At 37.8% G+C, this 25,149-nt stretch overlaps 2 protein-coding genes across 5 annotated transcripts; both read left to right on the top strand.

Annotated features, from left to right (window-relative positions):
* Positions 1 to 469: 469 nt before the first annotated feature.
* LOC139940003 (very long chain fatty acid elongase 4-like) lies at positions 470 to 11,345 on the top strand. Of its 4 annotated transcripts, none has more exons than XM_071936192.1 (7): positions 470 to 600; positions 1,880 to 1,992; positions 2,937 to 3,124; positions 3,870 to 3,950; positions 7,731 to 7,902; positions 8,626 to 8,753; positions 9,162 to 11,345. In XM_071936192.1, exons 2-7 carry the CDS (start codon positions 1,920 to 1,922, stop codon positions 9,333 to 9,335), a joined length of 816 nt encoding a protein of 271 aa, XP_071792293.1. In that variant the 5' UTR covers positions 470 to 600; positions 1,880 to 1,919; the 3' UTR covers positions 9,336 to 11,345. The 4 variants fall into 4 exon arrangements, with proteins under 4 accessions (XP_071792293.1, XP_071792295.1, XP_071792296.1 ...); XM_071936194.1 differs by having other exon boundaries at positions 470 to 622; XM_071936195.1 differs by lacking the exon at positions 470 to 600 and adding an exon at positions 660 to 672.
* Positions 11,346 to 11,687: 342 nt separating this feature from the next.
* Positions 11,688 to 24,820, top strand: LOC139939847 (prostatic acid phosphatase-like). The gene is given in 11 exon segments (XM_071935992.1): positions 11,688 to 11,873; positions 12,810 to 12,905; positions 13,541 to 13,786; positions 14,390 to 14,488; positions 15,107 to 15,199; positions 15,529 to 15,655; positions 16,517 to 16,611; positions 18,422 to 18,436; positions 18,438 to 18,529; positions 19,574 to 19,761; positions 20,707 to 24,820. Coding segments are annotated over 11 exon segments (1,272 nt in total). The 5' UTR covers positions 11,688 to 11,783; the 3' UTR covers positions 20,838 to 24,820.
* The last annotated feature ends 329 nt before the right edge of the window (positions 24,821 to 25,149 follow it).

Raw genomic sequence — 25,149 nt, 5'->3', positions numbered from 1 at the left:
GCAAACGCCTGAAAACGACTGCCAGCAAGCATGTTAATAAACGTCATGTGCGCGCGAAAGCAAGTCATGTTAAACTCAAAACATTCATCTAATGCACGGGGGTCGGGTGGTGGTGAGAGGGGGGGTGGTGGGGATTTCGCGCAAAAAAAGACCCTGATACAAGTCATGCCCGCCGACGTCTGAAGATTACTCTCTCACCTTGGTGACGGTCGTTCCGTTGCGTAATCCAGCGGCGAAACTAAGGTAACAGTTCCAGACTGTTGATTTTGGGAGCGCCCTTCTTCACTGTCCTCTTGCTAGTCTTGGTGCAAGACGTTGTTGTTATTGTTCGATCACTCAACTATCGCGATTCCCGCTACATACACGCCGCACATTGAACGCCTGTTTTCAACAAATACGTCTTGCATAAAGACTACCTTCCGCGTGCGCGTGGTTGCCACCTTGCCAGGTGAGCAATTATATAATGGGCAGGCGCAGGCAGCGTGCTCGTTGTTATCTAACTCTCATCAAAATGAGTTATTTAACAGTGTCATGGCTGACTGCCCAGCAGTAGCTCTGAGCTTGATGTAGTAAACGGCCAAAGCAAGGGCAGGATCCAGGGTGAGTAGTAAATAATAAAAAGGTGAGTGACACGTGTTGTATTTCTTTTTTAAGGAGAGTGGAGGACGTAAGGTAAGGAGCTCGGGGCAGAATTGAGAAGGAATCACGTTATTCAAAATTTATGTGGACCGCCGGGTGGTCCCATGCACTCTATCTCATTTTTATCTATCCACATGTTTGTGTGAATGGGGGTTTGGTAGACATTTCCCCAGTGTGTGGTGGGACGCAATGCACTAATAATAGGGGTCCAAACTGCAGGCAGTGCAGGGCAGGGGGAACGTAACAACATGCTTTGAAATCATTGGGTCATAATAACCATGGAGGTAGCCCGTGCCGTGGTGATCACCTCGATCCTCAACCTATTCCTAATTCTAGCTAGATAGAAGTATGGAGGTTTGTTTGTATCGTCTACCGGCGGTTCAGTCAGCAGAGTACAGGCAGTAGCAGGCCTCAACCTGTAGCTTCAGAGGGGCAAGGCCACTTGGCCTCAAAAGCTCCAAAAAAGAAAGAGGGGCACCAAGGCCAACTGAAAGGGCACCAAGGCCATTTTCAAACCTCTATTTGTTGGTGATTATCTTATTATACTTTCCACTGATTTCAAGATGGTGGTCAACTTTTCAACCCATATTTATTTCATTGTCGCTGTTTACATGCTGTGAAACTGAAATTGAATAAAAGTTTTAAAATATTTGTTGCTCAATTATTTACAGTTTTTTTTTGCAGCACTCGCATTGCAAACTATTACTGAGTAGGAGCATGGGATGGCCATCCATGCATGGAGGACCTCCATGCTCCATAGTACGTAGGAGCATAGGTGGAGGTAGAATTAAAGCCCAATCCACATAATGCCCCAGGTAGAGTCTGAACCAGACCAGGGTGCCACAGGAGATATGGTGATGACAGATAACACTATTCCAACCCAACCACTGACAATCGTGAAGAATAGCCTTCTAGTAATTGTTGACATTTAGAATTATTTTAGGTTTTTTTTACATTGCAGGCCAAGAATTGGAAAAGTTTCTGTATGGCGCCACCACTTTTTCATTCGAAATAAAATAATATAGTATCTAATTTACCTGATTGATATATCCCTTTTTGTAAAAATCAGTGAAAAAGTGGTAGCGCCATACAGAGGCCATTGCTGCTCTTTAAAAACTTTCCTTTTTCAATGGAAGTGCCCTTTGCGAAATGAAAATGGCCTTGCCCTTGATGGTCTAAAATGAAATTCTAGGCCTGTTACGCTAACTCCTGATATGCTGTATTTTATGCTTTATAACAGTTTTGTCACATAAGCAAGTTATCATCAGCAAGTTATCATCATGGAGCAGGGGTATATATCAGGGCTGCAGTCGAAGCTGAGCAATCTATCTGAGCAATTACAGGATAAAGGTGGTAAGTGAAAAACAGCCCCAATGTGTATTATTGAGGGTGTCATGGCCGAGTGGTTATTAGAGGGTTGAATTGTATTTCTGGTAGTTCTGGTGGTTAAGTCATCTGAGTGTGGGTTCAGTTGCCGGTCGTGAGACTTGTGTCCTTGAGCAAGATACTTTACTATAATTGCTTCTCTTCACCCAGGAGTATAAATGGGGTACCTGTGAGGGTAGAGGTTGATATTGTGTATGAAAAAGTATTTAGAGCGCTACTGTTGCCCAGGTTGTATACTCCCAGGGAGCTGAGAAAGATTACAGGAATGTTATTGGCCCAGTGACCAGGGCACTAATGTAAAGCGCACTGAGATGGTTATTGTGAAATGTGCTTTCTAAAACCTTTTTTTAACTATTATTATTAAACACTGTGTAAAGCTACAAAAGGCAAGCTAGTTCTAGTTGTAAAGGTCATGGGTTCGAATCCAACCCGTATACATACCATGTTGTGTATTTTACAGTGTCCTTTCACATTGGTGAGAAAACAGCAACAAACTGGTCTGGTATTTTCATTAAGAATGTTGAATCAATCCACATAAAGCGAGGTGACAGCGGGTACCAACCGCGTCTCTAGCAATATTGAGGGCAGCATTCAAACGGACACCATGAACATTTCAAAAAGTTGCCTGAAGACAATCTTTGGATATTCAAATTTGTTGACATACTTTTATTGATTTCTAATTAAAGGGGGTTCTTCAGAAGAGCGCTTTCACAAGATGCTTGGTACCAAATAACAATCTTAGGCCTATTTATGCATGCAACTTTTCAGCTGATCAGCTGATTTCCTTTTTGCAATTAGAAAGTTGTCAGCTGACATTCGGAAAGTAATTTCTTTTTGGGGTCAATACCAAAGTGTGACCCTATAATCTTAAATTGAAATCAATTATTTCCCAATCTTTTAATTAACTGCAGATCCAAGAGTAGCAGACTGGCTCCTGATGAAGTCTCCCGTCCCAATCAGCTGTATTATTATTGGTTATTTATTGATGGTGTTTTTGGGACCTAGACTTATGACCGACAGAAAGCCATTTCAACTTAAGTATTTCCTGGTCGTCTACAACTTCAGCCTGGTTGCACTATCTATCTACATGTGTTATGAGGTATGCAAATAGAAATAAATTTGACTGAGGCCTTTTAAAGGCTGTTAATAAACTCTATGTGAATGCCAATGCAGTGCTCTTTTAAAAAGGTCCCTCATATAGGCATCCCTGACCCTCCCTCTTTTCTGGTTTGAATCCAACCTCTAACACGTGTCTTATGTTTGGATTGGTCTTTAAGTCCGTACTTCTTTGATTACTTGGGTTTACAACATTGTGGGTTAAAAAAAAAATCAACAAGACCCCCAAAAAAGTAAAGAAAAAGAAAAGAGAGTTTAGTATCAAATACAAATAATTAAAAACAACATGACAAAGGCACTGGATACTCTTGTCAAAGACCAATATTCAATATATTCTCAAAACAAGGAATGAAAAAAAAACACCACATGTTGTTGCACAAATTAAGTCTTTCTCGGATTCAAATATTTCATTCAGAAATTACCTCTTTCACCAAAAAACACCCTACTGTAGAGGGAGTCATTTCTCACACTGTTTAATACTAAACAACTCTTCACTGCTCATCAACAAGTAAGTTTTTAAGCTAATATATATTTTGAGTAATTACCAAATGTGTCGGTGCCTTTAAATCTCTTTTTTGGACAATGTAATTCATTTCACTAAAACTTAAATTAATATCTGGCAGAATATTGACACAAATAAATTCCTCTGACCTTCGTGTTTGCTGCAAATATTTCTCCAGCTGCTCCAGTCTTTGATGAATATATATTATTTCAAAATTTGTTGACAGTTCCGTGTTACCTCGTGGAAAGCCAACTACAGCTACAAGTGCCAACCAGTGGATTATTCAAGCAGTGTACTTGGTTTGAGGGTAACGTACATTTGTTTCTTTACAATGACAAGGGTTTTATATTGTGGAAACTGGCAAAAAGTTACAATGGCCAAGTCCTGTTTCAACAATAATCATGATAATAACAATAATACGCAGTTCTGCAAACTTGTAGAATTGCGTGTCTACTCTTTTTTTTGGCGAGGGGTGGTGGGTATTAAAAAACATTCAAACTTCACAGCCAAAGGCTGAATTGTGTGTTTAAAGTACTAGTCAGGCAGCTTATGACCATATTTGAGATGGATGTGGACGTTCCGGACAAAAGCACCAAATTTTGTCCACGTGTTCCTTAATACCTAAGCTTTGCATTTATGATAGGAACCACCTCACCAAGATGTATTATGGCGGCCATCTTGGATTTCCAAGATGGCCGCCATTTAAAAACCTGTTTTTGCCAGTATCTCACCTCCTGAGTCACCTAGGATCACAATTATGGTGTCTAGATATACATTTCCATGGTCAAGGAATACATCTTCACCACTTAGAAAAGCAACAGTGCTTTATTTTCTTTGTATGGCGGCCATCTTGGATTTTTAAGATGGTAACCATATGAAAAACCCATATTTGCCGGTATCTCGCCTCCAAAGTTACATAGAATCAAATAGTGTGTCCAAATATATATTTCCATGGTCAATGGATCCAACTGTACCACTTAGAAGAGCAGCAGTGTCTTCTTTCTTTTATATAGGGCCATATTGGGTTTTCAAGATGGCCGCTATATGAAGAAAACACACATTTTATCAATATCTCATGTTCTAAATCACTTTTAATCACAATTATGGTGACCAAATATACATTTTCATGGTCAATGAATCTAACTGTACCACTCAGAAGAGCAGCAGTGCCTTCTTTGTTTTGGATGGCGGCCATCTTGGGTTTTTTATGTAGTGGTCATCTTGGGTTTTCAAGATGGCCGTCATAAGAAGACAAAAACGTATTTGCCAATATCTCACCTTTAAGTCACTTAGAGTAACAATAGTGGCTTCTTAATATATATTGTTATGGTCAAGGAGTGCAACTGTACCACTTGGAAAAGCAGGCCATCGATCACCTTCAATATGGCTGCTAAGTATAAACCCATTCAATATCTCACCTCCTTCGTTCAGTGATCTGGATCACAAATTTGCTACTTGACAACTTGGGTCATACCCCACCTAGTACAAATGCAAAAGGTTAAATTTCATAGCACACTGGAATCTGCACGTTTGAAATTACTTGAGAGAACAGCAAAATGAAATGAAACTGGCTGTGTCTTAAACGAAAAATCACCAGTTGTCAGACAACTCTACCCTTGTGCCAGCTGGGGGCTGTTAAGACACTGGACACCATTGGTAATTGTTAAAGACCAGTATTCTCTCTTCCCAGCAACCATGTATGTAGGCCCCTTCCATTCTGACTTTTAAAACGATCAGTTCATTGGCAAGTGACGGTAACCCTTCTTTATGCTTTGCGAGCAAAATGTGGATACATGAAAATGTGTGATACTCGTACTGTGGGACTGTGTGAAAATGAAAGAAAAAATGCACTATTCTCTTTATAATTCTCTAAACCATTTTTGGGAGGTAGATGGAACAGGAAGAAAATGTGTGATGTCTCAAATTTATTATTATGAGAAAACTGGCAGTTCTGTGTGACATTCTTTCCAATATGAATAATCCAACTATCGAGGAAAACGCTAACTAACAACATAGACTAGAGTCTGTACTTCTACTTGCTAACAATAACACGGAAATAATGAATGATTTACCGGACACAAAGTGGTCACACCATGCATGCATGCATGTAGCCCACCTTGTTGAGCTGTTAATGGCTCCGCTTTTAACATCGGTCTCATCACTGTCGTGACAGTGATGAGACCGATGTTAAAAGCGGAGCCATTAACAGCTCAACAAGGTGGGCTAGCATGCATGCATATCCGGTCATGAATATCATGATCATCATGTCGTGAAGGTTGCCAATGTTATGTCTGTTGCACCGGCGGACGTGTTTCGGCATCTATCCACGCTTTATTTTGATCCTGAAACTTGTCAACTTCAGGGAAGCGAAAGAACTTTAACCCTTCTTTTGATCCGAACCAATTTTTGCAGCAACAGCGGCTAAGAATCATGATTATTCGACTGTAAAGTTCGTATCTGTATACATTTACACACAAGTAAACAAACTTTTGCCAACCAAGATGGTGGAATTGTTTTGTCACGTGACTCGTGACGTGTCAAAAGAAAGGTCTATTCTGAGTGGTACAATTAAATTCATCAACCATGAAAATGTATATTTGGTCACCAAAATTGTGGTTATAAGTGATTTAGAAGGTGAGATATTGATAAAATGTGTGTTTTCTGCATATGGCGGCCATCTTGAAAACACAAGATGGCCGCTTTATAAAAGAAAGAAGGCACTGCTGCTCTTCTGAGTGGTACAGTTGGATCCATTGACCATGGAAATAAATATTTGGACACACTATTTGTGATTCTATGTAATTTTGGAGTCGAGATACCGGCAAATATGGGTTTTTCATATGGTTACCATCTTAAAAATCCAAGATGGCCGCCATACAAAGAAAAAAAAGCACTGTTGCCTTTCTAAGTGGTGAAGATGTATTCCTTGACCATGGAAATGTATATCTAGACACCATAATTGTGATCCTAGGTGACTCAGGAGGTGAGATACTGGCAAAAACAGGTTTTTAAATGGCGGCCATCTTGGAAATCCAAGATGGCCGCCATAATACATTTTGGTGAGGTGGTTCCTATCAAAAATGCAAAGCTTAGGTATTAAGGAACACGTGGACAAAATTTGGTGCTTTTGTCCGGAACGTCCACATCCATTCGCTAAGCTACCTGACTATACGGAGTTTTATAAAAAATAGATTTGTTAAAAATTACAGAAAAGTAAAACGTGTTAACAATTTTTTTAGTTTTATTTAAAAGTAAATTGGCTAGTGCCAGTGACTAAACAAATATTTGCATGGTTATGCAAGCACATAACGAAGAACAGCGTGAAGGGATGGGGGACAAAAGGCAAACAAAAGAGTGTACAAAGTACTTGTAGCCCTTTATCACATGCGAAAGGCTTTTCAAAGGGTCATTAATTGTATTATGTTTGGAATCATAACACTCAGTTTGTAAAGCACCTAGTATAGCTTTAAAAAGGTGCTGTGGCACAAACTTTATGCAGTCAACCATGTCACGCACACTAAAGGGCAAACCCTTTCTCATAATGATAAGTGTACTGGGTTATTTTACTTGTGTTACACAACACACGGGTACAACAGCTTTATGTCCCTTCCCTTCAAAAGGAGAAAGCAAAAATGCTTAAATAAGTGTTTGCTTAAGCACAAGTGTCAAGACAGGACTCGAACCCACACTCTGCTGATCAGAAATACCAGAGCTTGAATCAGGTGTGCTTGACCGGTGACCGAGTTTACCAGCTGAAGTTGTATATTATGATCTAAACTCGTTGGGATGAGTAATTGATTGAAGTAAATTTGCTTGATTTGGGGTTAAACAAGAAATTGACCAAAGCAGGATTTCAACCAACAATGGTTTGACATGCTCTACCAACTGAGCTATCTAGTTGGTGATCTCCCTATTTGGTCAATATCTTTGTTTGGTGGTGCCAGTCAAAAACCATATAAACATAAGCTGCTGTGCACCTTGAACAAAGATATTGACAAGTAAGAAGACCAAAATGCAAATGGTTAAGAGACAGAATTTTTTAACAGAAAATGTGTTTCTTCTTCAAATCCCCCACCCCTCCTCTCAGATGGCAGATGTTTGCTGGTGGTACTTCTTCTCCAAAGTAATTGAGACGTTAGACACAGCGTTTTTCATTCTACGCAAGAAGAACAACCAGGTGACATTTCTTCATGTGTACCATCACAGTAGCATGATGGTCAACTGGTGGCTTGGAGTTAAGTTTGTGGCCGGTGGACAATGTAAGACTTTTTTTCTTTTTTCTTTTCAGACTAATTAGGGAGACCACCATTATATACCTTTATCAAGCTGTCACCATCTTGGTCATGTTCCCTGTTTCCAATAACAGTAATGAATGCTAACATTTCATTGTGCATGGTACCAGACTATTATTTCGTCCAGCCTCAGTTTGGTTACAATGAGTTGGAATGCGGTAAAATCAAGACGACCATACCATGATAAAGGTCTATAGTGCTGTATAGCTCATTTAAAGAGGCTATGTCAGATTTTTGGCCGATTTGACCACAAAATTTTGATTTAAAAATCAATAGGTATTTTGCTGGGGGTCGAGAAAGTTACAAGCTTTCATTTGAGCCATTGCTCGAAAAAGTCCGCCAATTATTAATTAGTAGCAGTGAAATAAAGTGCTCAAAATTAGTTTATGTCGGGATCCCGACAATATATCACTGGACCAATTCTTATGTGTTTTATAAGAAATGTATAAAATTTTTGTCATGGTTCCGATGTAAAAGTTGAACTTTTCTCGTTAGAGCGGGTGATACTCTTTGAAATACCATTCACTCAAAAAAAATTATTTTTTAATGTTTTGGGCCAAAAATCTTTTTGATAATTGGACTGGGTTCTTTTACACCTTGTATTAATCTAGTTCCATGGACCTTGTAGTCTTTTAGAAAATCCCCTCTTCTCCTGAAAATACTAATCTTTCCATTTTGTCTTGTCTGCAGCCTTTTTTCTCGCCATGATCAACTCCTTTGTACACATCATCATGTACAGCTACTATGGGTTGTCAGCTATGGGCCCAGGCATGCAGAAATACCTATGGTGGAAACGTTACATGACGCAGCTACAGTTGGTAAGATCCAATCTCTTGAAATCATAGCTTGAAAATAAAATATCAACTGTTCAGCCAGATTTCTTTTCTAGACCATGAACCAAGGCCAGTTATTTGAAATGACAATAATTTGAATTTAAAGCAACATTACAGAATAGGTAAAAGAAAAACTGGTATAAGATCACATATTTACATAGAAACTTTACACGGTCTAATGATGATGATGATAGTAGAAAACATCCCTTGAAATATTTCTGTCTGATATTATTTCATATTTTGATGAGTTTATGTATATGATGGATTACATTAAGTGCTTGAATTGTTTTGTTGCCAAAATACAATTCCGAAATGTTACCATTGGAAAAAAAAACAAAAAAAACAAAACTAATTCTCATTTCTTGCTTTCCTTTTCTTTGATGTCAACTTTAGGCACAGTTCTTCGCAGTCATCTTTCATACAGGGTACAACTTAACCATCGATTGTGACTTCCCGCAGGGTTTTAATTATGCAGTATTTTTCTACGCGATATCTCTGGTGGTACTGTTTAGTAATTTTTACGCAAAATCTTACTTCTCTAAAAAAGAAGGAAAACTCAAGGTATGAAAAGATTTTTGAAGAAATGGGACAGCGGAGAACTTCACCAGTCAATGGTAAAAAGGAGTTCTTGGGCATTTCTATGTTGTGGCTAAAAACGGGTTGTAACTAAGAGTTTGATAAAAAAGGAGAAATTGTGATTTCTAAAATTTGAGACCATGAGTTTGATAAAAAAGGAATTGTGACTTCTATTTTTTTTACTGAAACAAGTTTAGACTGTAAGTTTGATAAAAAAGGAGAAATTGTGATTTCTAAAATTTGAAACCATGAGTTTGATAAAAAAGGAATTGTGATTTCTATTTTTTTTTACTGAAACAAGTTTAGACTGTAAGTTTGATAAAAAAGGAGAAATTGTGATTTCTAAAATTTGAAACCATGAGTTTGATAAAAAAGGAATTGTGATTTCTATTTTTTTTTACTGAAACAAGTTTCGACTGTAAGTTTGATAAAAAAGGAGAAATTGTGATTTCTAAAATTTGAAACCATGAGTTTGATAAAAAAGGAATTGTGATTTCTATTTTTTTTACTGAAACAAGTTTAGACTAAGTTTGATAAAAAAGGAGAAATTGTGATTTATCCAATGTTGCTAAAACGGGTTTAAACGAAGTTCATAAAAAAAAGGAGTAATTGTGATTTCTACAATGTTGCTATAAGGAAATTAAACTGAGTTTGGGTTTGAGTCTAAACTACAAGTGTGACAAAAAAGGAGTAATTTTGATGGAACAGGTTTAGACTATCATATTCGGTAATTGATGTTCTGGTGGATTATTCAATTGTATTGCAGTCATGTCATGGGTGGTGGAATAGTGGGCAATGGGGGTGGGGGGACATCTGAAGTTGGTCATTTTACCTCCAACTGAGCTATTTAAAGGAACGTTACAGAATTGGTAAGAAACAAAAAACATGAAGATCACATATTTACATAAAACTTACCCGGTCTTATGATGATGATACTGTAGTAGAAAACATCCCTTGAAATATTTCTGTCTGAAATTTTATATTTGATGAGGAACAGAAAGTCTAATTTTGCATTTGGAGTTTATCACTCGGGGAGTGTTTTATTCATTTTTGTTTTGGCATCGATGCAATGCAAAATTTGTAATCGGTTTTGTGACCCAGATGTCCGATCGATCTCAAACTTCTACAAGTTTGTCAGTTTATAAATGGTGGATTACTTAAAGTGCTTACACTGCCAGCAATCTTTTTGCAAGCAAAACAAATGTAATGTTCCTTTAAACACTTTCTGTAACAAATGAAAAAAGAAGGCCACATTGGGGCACTGGAAGGTGATTTATAAATGATATGCTACTCGGGCACACATAAGTTTTCAAACTGTGCACACTCAAATATTTGATAATAATTCTATCTTGTTCCTTGTCAATTGTTTCGTATAATCTCGATCAGCCTAAAAAAACATTACAGTCATTGTTTGTTTGCAGTAATTGGTATATGATAATCAAGTCTATTTGTTTTTAGATTTGCAAAAATAAATATTTATTTTATAAAGGTTACAACAACTAATAATTTAAGTTGAATTTTAAAACATTCCAAAGTTTTGCCAATTCTTTTTGCAAGTGCCTTGGATTTCTGGAGGACAGTGTCTAAACAATCTGAAATCGGATCTGTGAGAACATTCTGACTCACAAAATTATATTTTATCAAGTAGTGAACCATAAGGGAGACTGACTGGGTTAATTATGTTTTAACTTTAATCATTTCAGTGACAATAATGATGATGATTTGTTTATAGATGGAAATTTATATAAAATTCATGATAATGAATTTTAAAGTATTGTAAGCGTATAATGTTGATAAGTGTGTTTGTGTTTGCTTAGGAATATAATGTCGAACTGTACTTGACTCACTTTTAATTCATGGCAAGAGGCTAATGAAACCGGCCGGCTAGACACTCGAGCTCCCCCGTCTGTGTTGTCCCTGCTAGCCTTGGTTGGTTACAGTTATTTGAAAATGACTCATCAGAGCAATTGAGACAAGAAAAATGTATAAAATAAAGATTGATGACAGCTTATTGATGATTTTCTTCTTTGTTTTTGTTGGGATTAAACTAAAAAAGATACAAGTATATATTTTTGAAAGAACAGTAGAACTTATAAAATTGACCAAAGGTGTCTAGTGCTTTAAGGATGAAAAATATTAATAATAATAATCAACCATTTTTATTATTTATCTATTTTGCATGCCGCGCGCCCCGCCCTCCCCCCCCCCCCCAAATAAAAGCGCATCCTGGAAAAACACGGCACAGCGAGATCGATCAAACCCTGGGAACGAAATTGCTACACACACACACGTACACGGTCGAGTTGTCTAACTGTCCGAGTTGTCTGACACTCGGAGCTCCCGTGTTGTCCCTACCTCTGTCCGTCCCGGACCCACCGTAGCTCGGTAACAGTCACTTTGAAGCGAGGTAGGAAGTCCCGAGGAGGTGCTGTACCAACAATGGACCACCTTATGTTGATAACGATGGTATTGGCGATATGTTCCACCTTTTCGGTAAACGGAGAAAGATCCCTCCAGCTTGTTAATGTGGTAAGCAAGTTTTATAAGAAATAATAAAGAGATTTTTATTGTTACACTCGGACTCGGCTCAGAAAACTGACTGAGAATACAAACAACAGTCACTATGCTAAGTTAGTAAGGCATAAAATAGAGCCAGCAGGGGCAGTCATAGTGGTGCAGTGTTTTTATACTCCTAGTCCTAGATAGATGGAACTATGCATAGTTTGTTCCGCTATCGTCTCCAGTTCGTGGAGACGATAGCGGAACAAACCTTGTAATAAGTTCTAGGATTATTATTATTAGGAGTAGTGTTTTTATATCCTTGACGTAGTGTTTTTAACATCCTTTACATGTATCTGCTGTGCCCAAAACACTTGATCAACTAATCCCATCTCAATCTCGATTGAGGATGTTGCTCCAGTTGGAGCTCTATCAATTGTTAGACAAGTTAGTAGTTGCGATAACGCACCTAAACCTCCGGCCGTCGGGAGGAGGGTTACGATATATCTCAACTAATCAATTATCTAACTAATCGAGATCAAGACCCCATTGAATTCCCACTGACTGGCATGACTGCCCCCCCTATCTATTACCCCTAGTTCTAGGAGTAATCTACTCCTACCCCACTGTAGAACTATTTATGAGGTTTGTTCCGCTATCGTCTCCAGGAACCTCATAGGTCCTTAAGTCTCACGACTCAAATGTTTCGTTTTGTTTATGATTCCCTTTTGGGTATTTTATACCAGATTTAAAAAAAAATCAAATCTCGGCAAAATTAAGCTCTATGGGACACAAGTGTCATGACCGGGACTCGAACCCACACTCTGCTAAACAGAAACACCAGAGCTTGAGTTTAGTTAGTGTTCTTAAATTAGCTCGGCCATGACACATCGATCATCATTCTCCCTAAAATAATTCATGAATTACAACAATCTGTAAGTTTTGTTTTTTTTCTTCTCTGGACAGCTATATCGCCATGGCGATCGAACTCCTGTGGATGTTTACCCGAGTGACCCACACAAAGCAGACACATGGCCTGAGGGTCTTGGACAACTGACCACGGTAAGAAAAGATTGTTTAAAACCCTAATCCACATTATGGGCCCCTCTTCACCCAGCCACATACAACAGAATGCAACACAGTTGAAATATTAACCATGCCAAATGCAACAAAATGTAACGAGGGATTTTGTTGCATTGTGTGTTGTTCGTGTTAGGACTGAGCAACAGTATGCACATAAGTGTAGTGGTGAATTGGCTTGTATGTGGAACCGTGAACTCTGCCAAATCATGGAGCAAATTAGATGAGTTTGAGTTGACTGCCAAATACAACAAAACGCAACACCAATATGAAGTTACTTGACTGCTAAATGCAACAAATTCAGTTCAAGAATGACATCTCAGTTGACTGCCAAATGCAACAGATAACACAAACTATTACCACTGCGTATTGTTCCATTTAGCATGGTCAGGGTTTTAATAGAAACTGGTTAGAATGACAACTTAAAGAGAGGTAGACCTTTGGTAATTACTCAAGAAGTTAGTGATCATAAAATGTCTCAGAACTTGAATTTTTTTTTTTTCGAAAGGGCAAGGCCATGCACAATTGTTGCCAACGTTTGTGCACATCACCATAATTTGTACTGTATTTTTTCCATTGATCCAAACTATTAAACTGCATGATTTCTTTAATTTCAGCATGGTATGAATATGCACTACGAACTTGGTCAGTGGCTCCGTGAACGCTACATAAAGTCAGGCTTTCTCAACGAAACGTATAACAGGGATGCGTTGCACGTTCGCAGCACTGACAAAGACCGTACACTGATGTCGGCTGAGTCGGACTTGTCGGGACTGTACCCACCAAAGGGAAACCAAATATGGAAAAGCGGGTTAACGTGGATGCCCATTCCAGTACACACCATTCCATTGGATCAAGATTATGTAATTTGAATTTCTTTAATTTGTTTTCCAATTTTGAGGCAGTTCAAACGTTTATGTGTTTTGGACACGTTTAGGTGTTGATTTATCATTGAAGTAATAAGTCTCTTTGATTTTTTGACAACTCTTGGCCAGATTGCCTGTGTTGCGCAGGTTCAATAGTTGCACACTATGACAGGGTCCATGGCGTTTTGTACACCTGAGGGGAAAACAGCACCCGAGGCAAAAATCCCATGGACCCTAATCACAGCGTGCAACAATTGTTTTGTTATACCTTGGTAACATTAATATTCCTCTTCTCAAAGTTCTGTTGTTATCTTCAAACATTATTACGACGGATTCAGTGTTTAATAAGCGGACGAACAAGAAACAATTCCATAGTGTTCCCTCGAACCCCCGGGTGTTTTGTACACAGTGCTGGAAATCGACCAACACTAGGAACGATCAAGATGATGTACACCGGTGTACATCACTTTTCATGTTACTTGACTCCCGAGCCATGTAACATATGTTTTTGTTGCACGTCACATGATTGGTTCTGGACCAATCAAACTTCACAGTTTGTTACAGAGGTATAACAAGGTATTTTGTCATTTTGTCTAACAGCTGCTGAAAACAAATGGTCCTCCATGTCCAAATTACGATGAACTCAAGAAAGAAACGACAACCACCAAGGAATATTTGGCAGTTCAAGAGAGATATAAGGTAAGCATTTCAAGGTTTTGCACAATGCTCCATATTTTTGGCCACGTGAGGGCGCTCCCAATCACTTTCTGGGGGTATATTCATTCATACTCAAAACAGTTACTAAAGGAACACGTTGCCTCAGTCGATCAGTCGAGTTGGTCTTTGAAAAGCGTTTGTAACTTTTTGTTACAAAATGCATAGTTGGAAAGATGTTTTAAAACTAGAATACAATGATCCGCACAAATTTGCCTCGAAATTGCATGATTTTCCTTTTACTTTGCGAAAAAACACGGTCGGCCATTTATGGGAGTCAAAATACTCCCATAAATGGCACACAACTTCATGTGACAGGGATGTGTTTTCTTTCATTATTATCTCGCAACTTATACGACTGATTGAGCTCAAATTTTCACAGGTTTGTTATTTTATGCAAATGTTAAGATACACCAAGTGAGAAGACTGGTCATTGACATTTACCAATAGTGTCAACTGTCTTGAATTTTTTTAGATAGAAACATGATTTTAAAGTTTTATCGGAATACTCTAAATTTGTTTCTCTGTGTTTGTTTGTTGGGCTGTTTGTTTGTTTGTTTGTTTGTTTGTTTGTTTGATGTTTTTCCTTGGGGGTGAACACAGGATTTTTTGAAGAATCTGACTATAAATACAGGATTCAAAGAACCCTTGACTGTGTCTGACGTTTATCTGGTGGAGGATCCTCTTTTTGTTGAGGTAAGCAGTGTTAGGTCTTTGAAAATCGTAAGTTTTAAATTTCAAACCTCCCTAAACTGATTCAGGTTTGGTCACTGCCTTTGTTCTAGTGAAAGTTCAAATTTTTCCCAAGCCTTTTAAAAAAATTACTTGTTTTGTTAGAATGTTGCACCAAGTTGGGATACTATCAACTGCTATGAGTTAAAATGAAAATAAATAAATAAATGATTAAATCAACTTTGAAAACTGTTGTGCCCTTTCAACAACGAAGTCAAGATTTGAAATTTGACTGCCACGAAGATGTACAAAGCGATAAATCTAACATTTCTTTTGGGCTTTGTCTTTTGAAGCGGCTCCATGGTTTGCAGTGGCCTGATTGGGCCAACGTGACCGGTTTTTACAAAGACTTGAAAACCGTGTCGGATAAAGGGATGTATTTCCTTTTCAACTCCAAAGACAAGAGTCGACTCAAGGGAGGTAAGTTTTTCTTGTCTAAATCCTGAAAATTTTTTAAAACTAGGGAAAGGTTGGTGCAGTTAGATCAGGAACACTGATCTGTCATGTGTTGGTAAACACTCAAAATCAATATTAGCTTTAAAATTTACTTGGTAACAAGCAATGGAGAGCTGTTGACAGTATGAAACATTGTGAGAGATGACTCGCTCTGATGTAACATAGTTTTTGAAAAAGAGGTAATTTCTCACTAAACTATTTAAAGACAGTGGACACTATTGGTAAATGGTAATTGTCAAAGACCAGTCTTCTCACTTGGTGTGTTCTAACATATGCATAAAATAACAAACCTGTGAAAATTTGAGCTCCACCGGTTGTAGAAGTTGCGAGATAATAATGAAAGAAAAAAACACCCATGTCGCACGAAGTTGTGTGGTTTCAGATACTTGATTTCGAAACCTTAAGTTCTAAACTTGAGGTCTCGAAATCAAATTCGTGGAAAATTACTTCTTTCTCGAAAAACTACTTCACTTCAGAGGGAGCTGTTTTTCACAACGTTTTATACTATCAACCTCTCCCCATAATACTGGTAATAAAGAAAGGTTTTGGGATGATTATTATTTTGATTAATTACCAATAGTGTCCACTGCCTTTAAGCCAGAAAAACATCTGGCCTGAAGCTTTTCTCAGGCATCTGAAAGTACACAAGTTTGTGCAACATGGGTGTGTTATTTTTTCATTATTTTCCTGTAAGTTGACTTTGATACAACTTGCCTGGAGGATTTTGCCCCATATGCTTGGACCATTATTTTCCCTTTTTCTATTGTTGCTTAGCAGTTTGCCTTTTATTATGTGCTTATACAAAATTGTATTTCTCACTTTCAGGACCATTGCTCGGGGAAATAATTGAAAATATGCGCAACAAATCAGAGACAAAGGACCCAACAGACCTCAGGAGAAAATTCTACATGTATTCAGCGGTAAGCTTCTGATCAAGATGTGTGAACAATTCACAAGATTTTTTCATCACCAGATAAAACAAAAAGGCCTGCTACACATTTGACATGGTTTTACCACAAACCCAGCCTCGCTACCATGGGCATCGCGCCGTATCGATACCTCTTTGTCACTAACCCCTGGGAGGCATGTACTGGGAAACAACGCTGATTGGCTCAGGAAATTGGTTATGCATTAGATGTCAAGTGCGTGCGCGCGTAGTTTTATGATAGTTGCATGTTGATCACGCCCGCGTTTTTTTATGACATAAACACGTTTTTTAAAAACAAAAACAAAAACATTCTTTAAGACAAAAGACATGCGTGCGCGCGTAGAAAAGATTGAATAATGAATATGTACGCTCATTTTTTTGCTCATTTAAATGTGCTAGCATATAGCACATTTAAATTTGTCAATTCCAGGGGTTATGATCGAGCAAGGCATACTGGGAAAAAATGGCGTGATGAGATCGATCACCCCTGGGAATGAGGTTGCCACAATCCTTACTAGATTGTATCTCCACCATGCAAAGTTTCAAATTTGTATAACATCCAAAGCTTACTTTTGGGATCAGCTGCAAAGTTCCTCATAATTGAACCTTCAGAACCTTCAGAAATGTATACTGTATGGAAGTGCCTGGAGTGGCTTTCTGTTTGTCATGCATGCGGCAGGCTACCTCAATTTTAAAATGTTCTTTTTGGGTCAGAGCTCCTAGGTCAATGGTATTTGCTAGTGTACAATATGTCGCGTTTTTTACAATTTTTCTGTTTGCCCTGTAAGCGCCATTAGCAGACGGTTGCCTTCGATTTAAGCCTTCGAGAAAGACTCTGCTAGGGTCGAAATGTCAGGCCAATAACTATTTTTTGCAATATAAATAAGGGAATCAATGTGTGGTGAAGAGGTTTTCAACTAGTGGTTTAATCCCACCGAGGCCTGGTTCTTGATATAAATTTTACCGAGACGAAGTCGAGGTAAATCATAAAGAACCAGGCCTCGGCGAGTTTAAGCCACTAGTTGAAAACCGATTCAACACACTTTGATTCCCATTCATAAATACCTTTTCGGTCACAAACATCATCACTTTTTGGTCAAAAAGTAAAATAAATGCAAAAATTATAACTGTTAAATGATTGCTTTCAACACAACACCCCTCCAGCTATGAAATGGTAAAGCCCTTCGCCGCCCTCGGGTAAACAACTCCTTATAAGGAATTGCTGTGCACGTGGCGCGTATCGCGTGATGTGGCACAACTGTTTCAGCCGTTGCTCTTTACCAATGGGAATGAAGAAACTGTCTTAAAAGAACAGGTTCAAGGTCGCGTGTCACGCCCATGAATTAACACATTTTACCGGTCATAAACAAAGGTTTATACACACCCACGTGACGCGCTCTCCACCAATAGGAATAGCGAAACTGTCTGAGGTATTTATGAATGTTCTTTATTACTATTTTGATTATCATTACTATACTCCTTCATCCATATGTACCTCATCGTACCCTCCGTTCCAGCTCTACCTCTCACTCGCACAAAGTCATATGGCCACCGCGCGTTCTCATATCCTTCACCCTCACTCTGGATCAGAACTGCTCCAAACAAGAACATTTACAAAAATCTGCTGAAAACTTACCTGTTTACTCATTAATTTTTGTAAAGCGCTTCAGGACTTTTTTGTGAAGCGCTATATAAGTGCTGTTCATTATTAATATTGTTATTATTATATTGTATCTACTGCGAAGTTTCAAATTCTTATATCATTGAGATGACTTTTTGTCTCGTGTTGTTAATGGTTACAGCATGACACAACAGTTGGCTGCCCTCCTGTCGGCATTGGGCATCTATAACGGCATACAGCCACCTCTTGCATCTTGTGTTATCGTAGAGCTTTGGAAAGAGGATAATGGGTAAATAACATCATCAACCTCCTACTGTCTGACCATTCAACATTATCAACTGTGGCTTTGATTTATAGAAGGACTATGCCTGCCTGCGTTAAAAGTATCTGCTTAATACACAAAGGACACGTACATATTTCACGTTTTAGCCTCCACAAGCATTCTGTTCAGTTAAAATGGTTTCAACTTACTGACTGGATATGTTAATATGAGTAGGATGGGTAATAGATCCCTTGCAAATGACGTCACAACGCTTGAAAAGCGCCCTCACTGGGCCAAAAAGCACCCTCAATGAGGCTAAAGGAAGCAAACCATTGGATGATAGCTGTTCCTTGTGCGTAAAAACATGTGCAGGTCTTGAGCGTCCCTGTAGCTTTTTCACGTTATGAAAGGGGTCTATAAATTTGGTAATAGTGTTTTGTTCGTTGAATCCATCATTATGACTTATAAACTTAAAGGAACACGTTGCCTTGGATCGGACGACTTGGTCTATAAAAAGCGTTTGTAACCGTTTTTTATAAAATGCATATGGTTGGAAAGATGTTTTAAAAGTAGAATAGAATGATCCACACAAGTTTGCCTCGAAATTGCGTGGTTTTCCTTTTACTGTGCGAACTAACACGGTCGGCCATTTATGTGAGTCAAAAATTTGACTCCCATAAATGGCCGACCGTGTTAGTCGACGAGGTAAAAGGAAAACCGTGCAATTTCGAGACATGTTTGTGTGGATCGTTGTATTCTACTTTTACAACATCTTTCTACCCATATGCATTTTATAAAAAACGGTTACAAACGCTTTTTATAGACCAACTCGACCGATCCAAGGCAACGTGTTCCTTTAACACATTGCAGGGAGAACCAGAGAAACACCTGCCTAAGCAATAATCTTTTTACAAGTTTTTGGGTGCACTGCGTCCTTGAGGAGTTCTACCAAAATCAACTCCGGATGTATCACATGCATTTCAGATCTAACCACTAGTCAGATATAATTAGTCCTCACAGCCATAAATGCCTTCTCCTTTTCGTTTCATCTCGCCCCTTTCATCTCATCAGGGAAAACACTGTCAACATTTTATTCCGCAACGATACTCTGAAAGCTCCCTACCCCTTGGTGATCAAGGACTGTGAAGCGTCTTGTCCCCTGGGGAACTTCACAATGCTCACCAAGGACATGGTCCCCGAGGACATCAAAGCTGCCTGTGGAATCACCTCTCCGTTCCTGAGCAACAGCATCAGCATCAGTAAGAAATGTTTCCCTTTTCCTAGCCTGGATGGTAGACCAGAATGCACTATATTCCCAACTTTTTCCCAAGCAATTAAGGCTAGTGGCAGCATATTGCGCCACAGCACCTTGTAAATCATTTAATGGTGCTAAGGATTAGGTTTCGGAAATCAAATGTAGTCCCACATACCTTGCAGGAAATACTGTATGTTTCAGCGCTAGGAGCATCACTGAGCGCTAATAAGAAACCACAAGTGCCTTGAGCAAGGCACTTAATAACCATAAAATTGTTTCATAAAATGTTGGGTAGGTGGTGCATTCTGCTCATGCCTACGTCCTTATGGATTGTGAAGGGGGTAACACTTTTTCAGCCCCAGGGTGGCTACTTAACCCTGATGGCAGTTGATTTGGGTCGATAGCTCAAATCAGTTAAGTTTAGCACTCACCTTGAAGTGGCTGTCTGGCCTAGTTACTTAGGTGATATCTCATTCAAAAAATGTATTCAAAAAATGCTCTGCTGATATTGACCTTTCATGGTAGAGCCATCTTGTAGTTTTTCCATTCGAATCAATGTGATTTGCATGAGGCTGGAAGGCCTGGAATATTATCCTTGAAAGGGGCAAGGCCATTTCCATTTTGCAAAGGGCATTTCTATTGCAAAGTCGATGGGAAACTTTTAAAGGGGCACCATGGCCAAGACAAGGGCAACGGACGCCATGATTCGGGTGTGTGTCTGCTGGAACCTTCCATTGCCCCTAGATTGTGCCCCTTTTTAAAGACGCTCCCTTGAAAACCAGACTTCAAACTGTTTTTATATTTTCTTTCTGTCATCAACATATTGACGTAGTTCTTCACTTGGTCTCTGACATTTTTCACTGAACAAGATGTCTTAAGTGCTTGACAATTGTTACACTATTTTAAATATTCATTGCATTGTTTTCTGTCATCCCACTTCTGCACCCAGTTATCCTGATAAGTATCGTCATCGGTCTACTTGTCGTCACCATCCTAACGCTTATTGGACTTCTTATCTGCCGTTGTCGTCAGTCCAAAATCCGCCATGTCCGACTACAGTCAGACGACACCAATGCGTGACTATTAGGGGTCAAAGAGGAAGATGAAGAGGAAATTTTATAAGTTCTACTGCTCTTTCAGAAACATATACTTTTTAAAGTTTTTTCCCCACAGAAGCAAAAAAGGAAGTAAAAGAGGAACATTGTAGAATCGGTAAGAAAACAAAATCGTCCAAGATCACAGATTTGCATACAACTTACACGGTCTAATGATGATGATAGTAGAAAACATCCCTTTAAATATTTCAGTGTCAACTGTCATATTTGATGAGAAATAAATGAAACTAATTTCCCTTTTGGAGTTTAGTGCTCTCTGTGGGCATTTTAATACAAAAAATAAAAACGATATCCGATTGATCTCAAACTTCTAAAGGTTTTCAGCTTATGTATATGGCGGATTACATAAAGTGCCTTTACTGCCAGCAACTATTTTCTTAGCAAAAACCAATTCTGTATGTTCCTTTAGTAAGCGTCTTCAAACCTTTTTTATCATTCTTTCTTTTCTCATAATGCTCTGAGACCATCATTTCCAACCAACTAACCAAACGAAGGTCGGACAGAACAATTAATCTAACACCATCCTATTAAAGGCACTGGACACCTTAAGTAATTGTCTAAGACCAGTATTCTTACTTCCCAACATTATGCATAAATCAAAAAATCTTTGAAAATTGGGATTTGATTAGTCATCAAAGTTGTGAGAGAATAATGAACGAAAAAACATTGGTGTGGCACAACTTTGTTTGCTTTCATCAAATGCCTAAAAAATGGCTTCAGGCCTGAAGTCTTTTCAGTATTTGAGTGAGAAATTACCTCTTTCTGAAAAACTACGCTACTTCAGAGGGAGCCAACTCTCACAATGTTTCAACAGCTCTCCATTTCTGGTGACTTAGAAAGTTTGAATCCTTACTCAATTCCTTTGAGTTGTTACGGTACCTGTCCAGTGCCTTTAAGTGAAATTTGTTGTTGTTATTATTGTTATTGGGGTTTTTTTTCAAAGATTTATTTTTTTGTATTAACTAACAACGTAAATCATGGTTGGTCAGAATGGAGCAGGGTTGTAGTAAAACAATAAGGGCTTTGTGCAAAATACTTAACTAAGACTTCCAAAAAATACTTTTTTTTTTCTCTTTGAATCTTGACCCCCCCCCCCCCCCATTTCTTTATTTTATAACTTTTGTCAATTTTCATATCAATTGAAAACATCATCATCGGGTAGAGGAAATAATTATCATTAAAAGTAAACATTTTCATCTTCATAATTAAAATTAAGCATGGAATTTGTAGAGTTTGAGCTTAAAAACTGAAAGTTCAGCTTAAAAACTGAAAGTTCAGCTTAACTGAGAAAGATGCAGTAACAGGCAAGTTAGACTGTGGAGTTTTCCACCGAAATGATTGAACATGCTGATTTTATTTATCAATCTTTTGTAATTTAGACACTTTTTTAGACAAGTTTTTGGATAATTGTTTATTTGGTGTGGGGTGTGTTTTGGGTTTTTTTTTTTGGGGGGGGGTACAATTTAAAAATTGTTTCATCTTCTGTGAACTAAATTGTTCTCTTTTGATAAATCACTTGTTGAAAGATTATTAGCTAAGATCCCCTTTGCTGTTATTGTTCAACCTTGTCTTAAAAAGTCGCTCCAGTTTGGAGTTTTAAAAAACAAGTCTTCAAATTTTCTTGAGAAAAATTTCTGTCTCCGATTGAAGGACAAAATAAAGGAATTTTTAAAGAATTATTTTGATTGATTCATTCATGAAACGCTGGGAGTGTTTTATATTATTTGACCTCAAAGGTCATCTTTCGTTACACAGGACAGACAAGGTTGTTACTGAATATCCATAATCCTATAAATAATGTATTTCAATAGCCAAATATAAATAATATACTTTATGAACAATGACTTCTTATAAGGTCTTTAAAAGAGTCCTTTACTCATTATAATTGACCCCAAAAGGTCATATCTCATTATGCATGACCTCGCAGGTCATTTCACACACTGCACTGTATAATTTTATTATTACAAAAAATGTTTGGTTGAGAGTTAGTAAGTATGTAGACGTGTTCCAGCAGTGTCAATGCTTTACCGGTTATAATTTTATGTGATAAATCAAGAAATGTGCATTTACCTTTTGTGTGGTATATGGCTTGTAGAGTTATATAATTCTTGATTCTGTGGGACTGTATTTTTTTCCGTCAGTTTAAAATTATTACAAGTATCTTCTGTGACAATCTCACTCAGACTTTTTCTCACAACCTCCTCTGGCTCACTCACTGCTTAAAGGCAGTGGACACTATTGGTAATCCCCTCAAATAATTATTAGCATAAAACCTTTCTTTGTTACCAGTAATGGGGAGAGGTTGATGGTATAAAACAATGTGAGAAATGGCTCCCTCTGAAGTGCCATAGTTTTCGAGAGAGAAGTAATTTTCCACGAATTTGATTTCAAGACCTCAAGTTTAGAACTTGAGGTCTCGAAATCAACTATCTAAACGCACACAACTTCGTGTGACAAGGGTATTTTTTCTTTCATTATTATCTCGGAAGTTCGATGACCGATTGAGCTCAAATTTTCACAGGTTCGTTATTTTATGCATATGTTTAGATACAACAAGTGAGAAGACTGGTCTTTGACAATTACCAATAGTGTCCACTGTCTTTAAAGGATCTGTATACGTTTTGTATTGAGGCCCTACAAATTAACGGCAATAAAAACTTACTTGGTAAGAAGTACAGCAGCTTTGGATAGTGTCATGCATTTTGAGAAACATTTCACTAAAAAGTACTGCAGTCATGGAAAAAGATATCACTTTTTATCCAAAAATATTTTGAATGCGAGAAGGATAACACTGTCAAACGTAACCGCTCAAGATTTTCGGCAATATCTCAGAACACTACCACCTTTCGAAATGAAATTTTCACAGGTAGGTTAGTTTTTATGGTATATATCTATAACTATAGAGGATTGAAACAAACAGTGGGTTCCAATTATATATTGTATACCATTGGAATTTTGAGAAGATTTTAGTTGGTTTTATGAATCCGGATTTTCCCAAACACTTTTTCAGAAGGTCTATTTGTCGAAATAGTATTTGTAAAAATACTAATTGAATATAAATCACTCGGCACTAGTACAGAAGATTAATCACCTGAACAAACAGTATAAAGAGGTGCATTTGCCGTTATTTATATTTATACATAATTTATGTGTATTTTGGTCACTGGTTTGATGCAATTGTTTGTTAAATATTGTGAAAATCTATGGTAGAGCTGTGCTCAGTAAGACATTGTTTTTCGTCATTTGTATTTACTGTCAAATGGCTTTATAAAAGCCTGAGTTTGATGAAGAAATTTTAGTAGGTGTATTTAGGTACAGTTTGACTTTGCGTTGCTTCACTGATCATCATCATCATCATCATTCATCATGCTTAAAGGCACTGGACCCTATTGGTAATTACTCAAAATAATTTTTAGCATAAAAAATTTACTTTGTAACGAGCAATGGAGAGCTGTTGATAGTATAAAACATTGTGAGAAAACGGCTCCCTCTGAAGTAACTATTTTTGAGAAAGAGGTAACTTCTCATTCAAATAATATAAGACTTCAGGCCTGAAGCCTTTTATTATTCGGCATCTGAAAGCACACAAATTTGTAGAACAAGAGGGTGTCTTTCTTTCAATGTTCTCTTGTAATTTCCATGACCAATTGAGTCAAAAGTTTCACAGAATTGTTATTGTATGTATATTGTTAGGATACACCAAGTGAATACTGGTTTTTGACAATTACCAAAGGTGTCCGGTACCTTTAACCTCTCCTTTTTCTCTTGTCCAAAGTTTTCAGAGTTTTCACTTTCTTATCCAGAGCAACATCAATTTCATCGTCACGCGTCATCAGGGTGTGTCTATATATATATTGTATCCACTTTTTTTTTCTTTTTTCATTTATTATTTTTTTCATTAAAAAGTACTTGATGAAGTACTTGTATGATTAAAAAAAAAATATTTTGCCGAGGAAAAAGTTGTGTCTTGTTTTTAATTTGTCAGATTTACGGAAACAATATACTAGGTCAAATTAAAAGGTGGAAATAAGATTCAGAACATTCAAAACGAATGTTTAATACACTATAGACCTAAACCGCCACCCTGCCCCTCCTCCCTCCCCCCTCCTGATAACTCTGTTCACATCGGTACGCGTTTAAAATGTATTGCGAGATGTGTAAAGGAGCCATTCATAAAAGACAATGATATAACAAACGAACCAAATACGATCAAAAAAGGTGTCCAACATCAATTGTTTTCAATGGCTTTTCCTGTAGTTTAGTCAGGAATTATGAGA

This window comes from Asterias amurensis, chromosome 7 (genome assembly GCF_032118995.1).
Source record: "Asterias amurensis chromosome 7, ASM3211899v1".
Taxonomy (NCBI): domain Eukaryota; kingdom Metazoa; phylum Echinodermata; class Asteroidea; order Forcipulatida; family Asteriidae; genus Asterias; species Asterias amurensis.
Note: the sequence above shows the minus strand (reverse complement) of the source record. Positions and strands in the feature narration are given on the sequence as shown.